General features: G+C 65.2%; 1 protein-coding gene across 1 annotated transcript; it reads right to left on the bottom strand.

Annotated features, from left to right (window-relative positions):
* Positions 1-4,280: 4,280 nt before the first annotated feature.
* PRELID1 (PRELI domain containing 1) lies at positions 4,281-10,698 on the bottom strand. The gene is made up of 5 exons (XM_065409479.1): positions 10,591-10,698; positions 5,876-6,101; positions 5,628-5,741; positions 5,330-5,408; positions 4,281-4,606 (listed from the first exon to the last, which is right to left on the bottom strand). The coding sequence occupies exons 1-5, from the start codon at positions 10,680-10,682 to the stop codon at positions 4,467-4,469; spliced, it is 651 nt and encodes a 216-aa protein (XP_065265551.1). The 5' UTR covers positions 10,683-10,698; the 3' UTR covers positions 4,281-4,466.
* Between the last annotated feature and the right edge of the window lie 21 nt (positions 10,699-10,719).

The raw sequence follows: 10,719 nt of genomic DNA, 5'->3' as shown, positions 1-10,719 counted from the left end.
CTGCAGCAGCAAGGCAGGGCGGGGGCTTAGGAACAGGGGGAGGCCTCCTCCTCTCTTCTCTCCATCCCCCCCGCCCCGTGCTGTGGGAGGGGAGCATTGTCCTACTCGCTGAACAGCTCTGCAACCCCTGGGACTGGTGCCAGGAGCTGGCCCGTCCTCGCACCTGCTGTTTAAAGCAGGGCCTGGGAAACCTCCGTGTTGTATCTCGAGTGCTGCCCAGCCTTCCGCGGGGGCAAGAGGGGCTCTGGGTGCTGCAGGGTCTGCCCAGCCGAGGGCAGCAGCTAACAGGCACGGAGCAGGATAGACTGCAGGCAGCTGCCCCTGTGGAGTGCAGAGGGAGGGGCTGCCTCTGGAGGCGCCAGGCCCCAGCGTGCACAGGGGCCTGGCTGCCCAAGGGGGTGGCTGCAGGTGGTTCCTGAGCTGTACCTTGTCCCCTGCCAGTGTGTGTGGGGAGTGTTTCTCTTCCTCTTTCCAACCAGGCTCTCAAAGCGTTCACACTTGCCCCTCCCAAGCCCTGGGGTGGGATAGGCGCCTCTGGCCTTGCATGGTTCTGCTGCAGAGCGGGAGCCTGGCTCGGAGCTGCGGGCTGGGCTTGGGACGCTGCCGCTGTTCTGGGCCCAGGCTGTAGCCTGCCCCTGGGTAGGGGCTGTAGAAAGCTCTGCCAGCATGAACAAGCCCCAGACTGGATGAAGGCTAGTGCCCCTGGAAGAGTGGCCGCAGCCATGGCCGGGCACCCACCCGTGGCTGGCGCGGTGTAGCAGGCTCTCGAGCCAGCTCCCAGTCAGTCCCACGCCTGCCAGCGTAGAGTCTAGTAAACGAACCTCAACCCAACGTCCCCCTTCGGCCCTGCCTGCGCTCTGCGGCCTCCCCCGCCCCGGTGCTCAGCCCCACCTCGCTGACTACGAGGGGCACCCAAGCGTTTATTAAAAAGTGCGTCCAAGCACCCAGCTGGGCTGGAACGAAGTACAACGATTCTGGCTCTAACGCGCATACTTAAGCCACAAAGGCAAAAGTTATGTTTTGTTTCAGTGGCTCTTGTCCCTGTCCCGCCTGGCAGGTGGCAGGAGCTGGGTACCTGCACCCATGACTGGCACAGGTTGTGCACAAGCAAAACAAAGCAGTTGGTGAGGTTTTCAAGTAATGCAGGAAACTAGGAACATTAGCTGCAGCTGGATGTTCAGGATTAAGCCCTGAACTGTGGAGCCAGGTGACTGTGGGGGAAGGGGGGGGGCATTATTACACACCTGTTTTCAGGATCCAAGTTTGCCACCCAGAGAAAGGGTGGTGGTGGTGGTGACTGAATACAGCACCCCTCAGTTCCCAGGAGGGGCCCTGGCTGGCTGGCTCTGGGAGGAAGCCAGGCACAGGCAAGCCCAGAAAACATCCCTTGTACCGCATGCTTGTGGAAATGGGACTTGGCCCTGCGGGATGACTTTACAATGGGGGACGAGTGTGGGGTTGTCCGAGGAACGCAGGACCCTTGAGCTGTATGGTCCCGCTCGGCCCTGGCTCTAAATGCAGGTGGTCACCAGTTGTCTGGATTTCGACCAGAAAGTCATTACCACAGGCGGGGGGAGGCACCGGGTCAGTAACCCTTGCCAGCTGTGGGCCTGGTCTGGGGGGCGTTTTGCCCCCCCCCCCCGATTTCTGCAAACACTGAGCTGGGCTTGCTCTGCTCAGCCTGGGTGTGGGAGGCTCTGTCCTTCCCATGCTGCCTCAGCCCCCCTCAGCTGAGGCAGGCAGCTCTGGGGTGCTGTCTCCTGGTGCCCGCAGGCATGCCCGTCTACCTGCGCTGTCCTGCTGCTGTACAGCAGTGAGTGCCTGGGAGGGGCAGGCCAGGGGACAGTGGGGAGAGGAAAGGGGATGGGCAGGGGGAGTTGCCAGGTGTCATTTAGGGTTACCCGGGGTCCAGTTTCTGGTCATTAACCTGCGCCAGCCCTTGCTCAGCCTGGGTGTCTCCTACCTGCAGGTGCCAGGTGGGCTCCTTGGGGGAATCCAGCAAGGGAGAGGAGGGAGGGATGGGGGCGGGGCCTCAGGGGTCCAGTTATTGGCAAGGCTGCACTGAGCCCAGCCTGTGGGGTTTGCGCGGTGGCTGGCGCAGCAGGTGCCGGGGGAGCCGGCTGGGCTGGGCTGGGCTGGCTCAGGCTCGGCTCTGGGTCCTCCCACAAGCCGGGCGGTGGCCAGGCCCGAGGCAGGTGTAAGTGGGGAAGGGCACGTGGCTGCCCTGTGCCACCCTGCCCTGCCCGGCTGGGGGCTAGCCCAAATCACCTCCACTCCCGCACTGGGGAGGAGAGCGCAGAGGTGGGCTGGAAATTGCCTGCCTCAGTGGGCTGCTGGAGAAACCCAGGCACCATTCCCAGGGCGCAGGGCCTGGGGGCACCTCCCTTTGGCTGTTGGAGAGAGCCGGAGCCAGCTCACAGGAGTTAGATGCCCGGCTCACCCACAAGCCTGGCTTGGCTCCCACAGCTGGGATGGCTGAAGAGGGATGTGGGGGCTTGTGGCAGGAACGGCTGGGGACAGAGGTGGAGGGCAGGAGACCCACCCGTGGCTCACCAGAGGGCTCTGCTCATTGTCCCGAGCTCAGCTGAGACAGCTGCTTGGGCTGGCAGCGGACTCCGCTCGGACCCATCACAGCAGCAGTGAGCAGAGGGTTCCAGTTACACCCCCCTCAGCCGCACCTCGGGGTGAGCCGCAGGGAGCTGGGCTTCTCCCGGCCCCGTGGCGTGGCGCTGAGCAGCAGCGCTGATGAGCTGTGAAGCCCAGGGGGGCTGTGAGTCAGAAGGCTCCTAGACATGGCCTAGCACAAAGGCCAAACGTGAGGGTGGGCACAGCTGGGAGGCGAAGCGTGCTCCCAGCAACCCAGCCTGGTGCCTTGAAGCTGGAGGACCCGGTAGAGAGGGCACGGAGGTTGGACAGGCTGAGGTGTGAGCAGCTGCTCTCCGCTCCCACCAGCCAGGGACCCCAGGCTCTCCCAAGCACTGACCAAGGCCAATGCCACAGAACCCCAGGGCTGGGCCAGCCCCTCCCCTGGCTGCAGCTGGTGCCGGTAACACACACAGCTCTGGCTGCTGGCGAATCCTCTGCCCACAGCCCGAGCTGGGGCACAGGCCCATGGCCTGCTCCTCCCCCCACAATCCCACAGCCGCTTCCATGCCTCTGAGGCTGTAGGGGGGCTGGGCCAGGCAGGGGGCTGTGAATGGGCAAAGCCCACCTCTCGTGGCTTGGCTGGCTGGGGCCAGGCATCGCTGTCAGCTCCAGTTGGGGCTGCCTCCCCCCCGAGGCCGAGACAGAGTGGAAGGACTGGCGTTAGGAGGCAGTGATGGGGAAGTACTGCTCAGTTTCAGCACCGGCAGGGAACACAGCTGCTCCAGCCCATCTTGGTTATTCCAGGTGGTGCCCTGAGCGAGTGCTCCCGCCACGGGCCTCTCTGGGCAGGTCCTGCAGGAGCTCACCACACCAAATCCCAAGGGCTCTCGTCCCAGGATTGTTTCTTCTGCAGTGCCTGCCATAGCAGGGTATGCCCCCCTCCCTACAGCTGCAGAGCCTGCTGCAGGAAAGCCCCCTACCCTCCCACCCCCTTGGGCCATAGGCAAGGGGTGTGCAGAGCCTGGCATTAATCTTTCCAGACGAACCCCAGGCTGAGGCCCCCTGGGGCAGAACCTGGCCACCTTCGAGGGAGCCTAAACCTCCCTAGCTGACACGGGGCCTGGCTTCCAATAGCTAAAGTGGCTGGAGCTGCCAGGCTGGGGCCTGTGGGAGAGGGGACAGTCACCCTCTGTGATTGGGAGCAGCCTGCTGCTGCAGGGGGCATGCAGACTTGTGCCCGGGCGCCTTGCTCTGCTGCTGGGGCAATAAATACTGCACTTCGGGTGGGAGGAGACAACCCAGCTCTCCCTCTGGACAGAGAGAAGCCTTCATTGTAAATAGGGAAGCAAGTGCGCTGCTTGCCTTCCAGTGGGGAATGGGGCTGCCCCTGCTGTGCAGACAGCCCTGGTAGGGGCCTGCCCATCACAGGTGCTTCAAGGGAGCATCTGCCTTTGGAGTCTCTGCAGCCCTAGAGAGCCTGCACCTCAGCAAAGCAGCCGCCCCAGGAAGCTGTTGTGGATCCCAGCATGAGCTAGCTGGCCAGAGCTCCAGTCAGACGTCCCTCAGCGCTCTGCTGACACGTGGTCACTCTCTGGCCGGGTCAGGGGGCCTAGGGGCCAGGCACACCCATTTCAAGGCCACTACTGGAACCTGTGCTGCGCACCGCCAGCCCGTCACTGTCCAGCCCAGCCCCCGGTGGAAGTAGATTCTTTAATGATAGTTACACCTTAGAAAGGATCTAGCTGCAGCTGATTGTCAGACTTGTACAGTTTCAATTAAAAAATATAAACTCTAGAGAGGCTCCTGCCCGCTGTGAGGTGCAGGACGGAGCTGTCCAGTGCTACTCTGGACTCCTGCCAGCAGCAAAGGTGGCTGGCTTCTCACACATACTGCTGCTTCTTCTTGGTGGCCGCCTTGCTGGCCAGGTCCTTGGCTTTCTCTGTGGCTGCTAAGGCTGTCTCCTTGGCCTTCTCAGTGGCCTCCTTCGCCGTCTCCACCAAGGTCTTGGAGGGAGCTTCTCCTACAATGAGCAAGTGTAACCCAGCTGTGTAGCCCAGCAGGTCTCCTCCCCTGCACTCCCCAGGATCTCGGAGGGCTGCAGCGCTGCCCAGATGGAAAGGTTCCTCTTGCTGATACAAGCAGTCGCAGCCTCCCTGGGGCTGGAGCCAGTGTCCCTGCACAGCAGGGTGTGTGCACGCACCACTTCCTTTATTGGCTTCAATAACCACCCTCCCCACACCTTGCTGCGGGCCAGCTGTTAAACCCACGAGAGCAGAGGTCCCCAAACTGTGGGATGCGCCTCCCAAGGGGGGCCAGAGAAACGTTTAGGGGTGTGTGGCTGGGGCCCAGGCCAGCTCCCACGGGGGCAGGGAGGGAGCACCACCTAGCTCTGCTCCTGGCCCCGCCCCCAGCCTCGGCCCTCTTACCTGTCCACGTCCGGCGGGGGGAGGGAGGGAGGGACCACTGCACTAGAGGAATGCAGAGAGCAGGGCCAAGTTTGTGATTCCTCCGGGCCACTCAGCCTAACACATCAGGGCGTGCTGCTGACTGCCGGTTCCACTGGGGCTTCCAGTGAGGCCAAAGGGAGTTGGGTGCCCATGTTAAAGGTGAGGGCAGCTGCAATCCAGAGGTGGATGCAGGGCTGTGACAACAACCACCCTTGGCTGGAAAATCATGTTGCCATCCCCAATCCCATCTGCTGCCAGTGCAGGCCCCGCCTGCCCCCAGAGGCCAAGGCACTCACCTTGCATTTTAGCGAGCACGTATTCAAACCCCTTGGTGCTCTTGGTCACGTTGCTCTTGAACCTGGCCAGGCCGAACTCCTGTAACAAGAGAGACCGGAGTTGCAAGCCTCAACCACGGAGTCCAGGCAGCTGCCTTCTGAACCCAATGGTCTGTCAGTGCCCCTGAACCATGGGGGTCCCTTTGGGCTGCAAGCTAAGCACCCACTGGAATGGGCCTCTATCGGCCACAGGGCTGGTGCCTGCAGCATCAGGGCGTATCAGGCTTCCGGGGCTGCGCTGAACGTGGCAGCCACTCACCTGGATGGCTCGGGAGACGCCAAACAGACTGGAGGAGACCCACGCATCCCGTCTGACTTCAGTCCAGTTGCTGTTCTCTGGGTTCACACAGTAAACACAGCGCTCCTCCACCACCTGCAGGAGGCGACAGCAGCATCAGCCCAGTGCTCCCACTGCCCACGCACCCTGGTCCGGGGGCAACGGAGCTGGGTTACCTCAGGCAGCAGCGTTTCTGGTCCAATTCTCTGCTTGCTGCCCTTGCCACTCACCATAAGACGAGCATGATTAATGTTCCAGGTGTACGTGGTCATGGTTCGGTTCTTCGGGTCCACGATGGAATCTTCCAGGATGTAGACAGAGTGGGCGACATTGGCAGGAAAGAAGCGCTCTGCCCACCGTGGCATCCTGTTGGTCTTGGTCAGGAGCCGCCTGGAGAGCAGCTTCTGGTCCGCTGTCACCTCCCGGTGCACAATGTCTTCTGTCAGGACATGCTTGCTGGGGGAGAAAGGTGGATGTCAGCCTTAAGGCTGCGCCTCTTGGAGCCAACATCCTAACAGGCAGCCCCAGCGGTCTGTGCTGGGACCCTGGTTTCTGAGCATAGCTAGAGCTGGGTCACTGAACGGGAGACACCCAAGCAGGGAGTGTGTAGACGAGTCTCCCCTAGGAGTCAGTACTGGCCCCAACGCAGTGTCGGTGATTCAGAGGCACTCTCTCCTCCTACACAGTACTGACCCCATGTCCCAGGAGAGGGGTTACCAGATGGTCCCATCCTGGAGGGTGTCTCAGCAATGGCTGGCCCAGGGCAGGGATGGGGCCCGGCTCACTCTGTGCTCAGTTCCAGCCCAAGCTGTGTGCGAGGGGGACAGTGCTGACAATGCATGACTAGAAGGCTTGGCTTGGCCTGGCACAGGCCCAGGGGAGATACTGCAGTGCTGGCAGGGGAGGAACTGTGAAAAGACGGGGTGCATGCAAACCAACGCCTGTGGGGGCAACGACTCCGTAACAATGACACCCCTGGATGCTACGGCCCAGCGTGTACTCAGAGCTCCTGCATCTCCTGCCAGGTGCTGGGCCACAGACACTTTGTAAAACGACAATAAGAAGCTGGCCACGTTGTTTCAGTTCACTTCCTGGCCCCAGGAGCTTTGTAACCTTGGTGTGCGGCTATTCAACAGCGGCTGCACACCACCCCAGAAATGGCTGCATGTCAGCGTGGGCAGAGCAACAGCTGGGTTTAAAGGCTAATGCACATTAGGATCCTTTGGGATGCAAGCTGATGGCCTCCCCCATGGAGGGCAGGAGGACCCACCAGGGAACCTGCAGGAGGAGCCAGAGAGGTGGCCAGTGAAGCTCAGGTGAGCAATGGAAGGAATTTATGAAGGAGACATCCTGGTCTAAGCATGTGAGCGGCAGGGGGGTCACTGCAGGACCGAAGGAAGCACAGACTTGAACTTAGCGTCAAGCTCAGTGACAGAAGCTTCAGTCTCCATGTTCGGTGGGAGCGGCTGCCTGGAATGTGGTGCAATGCGAGAGAGCTGTGGCCACACCTTGGAAACAGGCAGGGGATCCCACAGGAGCAGCAAAGACGGCCACTGGAACCGGCTTTTGCTGGTTAGACACGCCAAGCCAGCTCTAGGGCGGATGGCCCTGGGAGCCAACACCTCTGCGTGTGTGTCCGTGTCCCCTTGAGTCACAAGCAGGACAAGGGGCTGGGGACAAATGTCTCCGCCAGACCCAGCACCCCTCTTCAGTGAAGGGCTGGCACATGGCACAGATCTCCCTTCCCTGCCAGGAGCCTGCCAACAAAACCAGGGAGCAGATACTTCTGTGACTGGAGAGGTCGCACCAAGTACCTCAAGCGCCTTGGGGGATGGAAGAGAAGTGGGGGGCGGTGTGTGGGTGGGGTGGGGGCTGTCCTGGTGCAGGGGGTGGGGTGGGATGGGAGGCGGGGACCAGGGGGTGAGGAGGGGGGTGGGTGGGTGGGTGGAGGTGTTTCCCTCCCCCACCCTGCGCCGGGCAGGCCCCACTCACCTGTAGGGGTTTGGGGGGTGGGAGAGGTGGGGTACAGAGGGGGGTCCCCTCCCGCTCACCTGTAGGGTTCGGGGGGGTGGGAGAGGTGGGGGGGTGCAGATGGGGGTGCAGAGGGGGGTCCCCCCGCTCATCTGTAGGGGTTTGGGGGGTGGGAGAGGTGGGGGGTGCAGATGGGGGTGCAGAGGGGGGTCCCCCCCCGCTCATCTGTAGGGGTTTGGGGGGTGGGAGAGGTGGGGTGCAGATGGGGGTCCCCCCCGCTCACCTGTAGGGGTTCGGGGGTGGGAGAGGTGGGGGGTGCAGATGGGGGTGCAGAGGGGGGTCCCCCCCCGCTCATCTGTAGGGGTTTGGGGGGTGGGAGAGGTGGGGTGCAGATGGGGGTCCCCCCCGCTCACCTGTAGGGGTTCAGGGGGTGGGAGAGGTGGGGGGTGCAGATGGGGGTGCAGAGGGGGGTCCCCCCCGCTCACCTGTAAGGGTTCGGGGGGTGGGAGAGGTGGGGGGTACAGAGGGGGGGTACAGAGGGGGGTCCCCCCGCTCACCTGTAGGGGTTCGGGGGGTGGGAGAGGTGGGGGGTACAGAGGGGGGTCCCCCCCGCTCACCTGTAGGGGTTCGGGGGGTGGGAGAGGTGGGGGGTACAGAGGGGGGTGCAGAGGGGGGTCCCCCCCGCTCACCTGTAGGGGTTCGGGGGGTGGGAGAGGTGGGGGGTGCAGAGGGGGGTGCAGAGGGGGGTCCCCCCCGCTCACCTGTAGGGGTTCGGGGGGTGGGAGAGGTGGGGGGTACAGAGGGGGGTGCAGAGGGGGGGTCCCCCCCGCTCACCTGTAGGGGTTCGGGGGGTGGGAGAGGTGGGGGGTGCAGAGGGGGGTGCAGAGGGGGGTCCCCCCCGCTCACCTGTAGGGGTTCGGGGGGTGGGAGAGGTGGGGGGTGCAGAGGGGGGTACAGAGGGGGGTCCCCCCCGCTCACCTGTAGGGGTTCGGGGGGTGGGAGAGGTGGGGGGTGCAGAGGGGGGTACAGAGGGGGGTCCCCCCCCGCTCACCTGTAGGGGTTCGGGGGGTGGGAGAGATGGGGGGTACAGAGGGGGGGTACAGAGGGGGGTCCCCCCCCGCTCACCTGTAGGGGTTCGGGGGGTGGGAGAGGTGGGGGGTACAAAGGGGGGTCCCCCCCCGCTCACCTGTAGGGGTTCGGGGGGTGGGAGAGGTGGGGGGTGCAGAGGGGGGTACAAAGGGGGGTCCCCCCCCGCTCACCTGTAGGGGTTCGGGGGGTGGGAGAGGTGGGGGGTGCACAGGGGGGTCCCCCCCGCTCACCTGTAGGGGTTCGGGGGGTGGGAGAGGTGGGGGGTACAAAGGGGGGTCCCCCCCCGCTCACCTGTAGGGGTTCGGGGGGTGGGAGAGGTGGGGGGTGCAGAGGGGGGTACAGAGGGGGGTCCCCCCGCTCACCTGTAGGGGTTCGGGGGGTGGGAGAGGTGGGGGGTACAGAGGGGGGTGCAGAGGGGGGTCCCCCCCGCTCACCTGTAGGGGTTCGGGGGGTGGGAGAGGTGGGGGGTGCAGAGGGGGGTACAGAGGGGGGTCCCTCCCGCTCACCTGTAGGGGTTCGGGGGGTGGGAGAGGTGGGGGTGCAGAGGGGGGTACAGAGGGGGGTCCCCCCCGCTCACCTGTAGGGGTTCGGGGGGTGGGAGAGGTGGGGGTACAAAGGGGGGTCCCCCCCGCTCACCTGTAGGGGTTCGGGGGGTGGGAGAGGTGGGGGTGCAGAGGGGGGTCCCTCCCGCTCACCTGTAGGGGTTCGGGGGGGTGGGAGAGGTGGGGGTGCAGAGGGGGGTCCCTCCCGCTCACCTGTAGGGGTTCGGGGGGTGGGAGAGGTGGGGGTGCAGAGGGGGGTGCAGAGGGGGGTCCCCCCCGCTCACCTGTAGGGGTTCGGGGGGTGGGAGAGGTGGGGGGTACAGAGGGGGGTGCAGAGGGGGGTCCCCCCCGCTCACCTGTAGGGGTTCGGGGGGTGGGAGAGGTGGGGGGGTGCAGAGGGGGGTACAGAGGGGGGTCCCTCCCGCTCACCTGTAGGGGTTCGGGGGGTGGGAGAGGTGGGGGTGCAGAGGGGGGTACAGAGGGGGGTCCCCCCCCGCTCATCTGTAGGGGTTCGGGGGGTGGGAGAGGTGGGGGTGCAGAGGGGGGTCCCCCCCGCTCACCTGTAGGGGTTCGGGGGGTGGGAGAGGTGGGGGTGCAGAGGGGGGTCCCTCCCGCTCACCTGTAGGGGTTCGGGGGGGGTGGGAGAGATGGGGGGTGCAGAGGGGGGTCCCCCCCGCTCACCTGTAGGGGTTCGGGGGGTGGGAGAGGTGGGGGTGCAGAGGGGGGTCCCCCCCGCTCACCTGTAGGGGTTCGGGGGGTGGGAGAGGTGGGGGTGCAGAGGGGGGTCCCTCCCGCTCACCTGTAGGGGTTCGGGGGGGGTGGGAGAGATGGGGGGTGCAGAGGGGGGTCCCCCCCGCTCACCTGTAGGGGTTCGGGGGTGGGAGAGGTGGGGGTGCAGAGGGGGGTCCCCCCCGCTCACCTGTAGGGGTTCGGGGGGTGGGAGAGGTGGGGGTGCAGAGGGGGGTCCCTCCCGCTCACCTGTAGGGGTTCGGGGGGGGTGGGAGAGATGGGGGGTGCAGAGGGGGGTCCCCCCCGCTCACCTGTAGGGGTTCGGGGGGTGGGAGAGGTGGGGGTGCAGAGGGGGGTCCCCCCCGCTCACCTGTAGGGGTTCGGGGGGTGGGAGAGGTGGGGGTGCAGAGGGGGGTCCCTCCCGCTCACCTGTAGGGGTTCGGGGGGGGGTGGGAGAGATGGGGGGTGCAGAGGGGGGTCCCCCCCGCTCACCTGTAGGGGTTCGGGGGGTGGGAGAGGTGGGGGTGCAGAGGGGGGTCCCCCCCGCTCACCTGTAGGGGTTCGGGGGGGGGTGGGAGAGATGGGGGGTGCAGAGGGGGGTCCCCCCCGCTCACCTGTAGGGGTTCGGGTAGCGCTGCCAGAAGGCGGCGAACACTTGGTCCCAGGGCCCGCGCAGGAGGCCCAGGCTCGCGCAGTGCTTCCCCATGGCTCGCGCCGGGCCCCGCTCACCCGCGCCAGGGCCC

The sequence above is a fragment of the Emys orbicularis genome, chromosome 8 (genome assembly GCF_028017835.1).
Source record: "Emys orbicularis isolate rEmyOrb1 chromosome 8, rEmyOrb1.hap1, whole genome shotgun sequence".
NCBI classification, from domain to species: Eukaryota; Metazoa; Chordata; order Testudines; family Emydidae; genus Emys; species Emys orbicularis.
The sequence above is the reverse complement of the archived record's forward strand: the minus strand, read 5'-3'. Positions and strand labels throughout refer to the sequence as shown.

Coding starts and splice junctions, on each gene's coding strand:
- PRELID1 (XM_065409479.1), bottom strand. CDS start 10,682: ATGGGGAAGCACTGCGCGAGCCTGGGCCTCCTGCGCGGGCCCTGGGAC. Junction 5,742..5,875: donor TTAATCATGCTCGTCTTATG/GTGAGTGGCAAG, acceptor CGCCTCCTGCAG/GTGGTGGAGGAGCGCTGTGT. Junction 4,607..5,329: donor CGTGCTCGCTAAAATGCAAG/GTGAGTGCCTTG, acceptor TGCTCATTGTAG/GAGAAGCTCCCTCCAAGACC.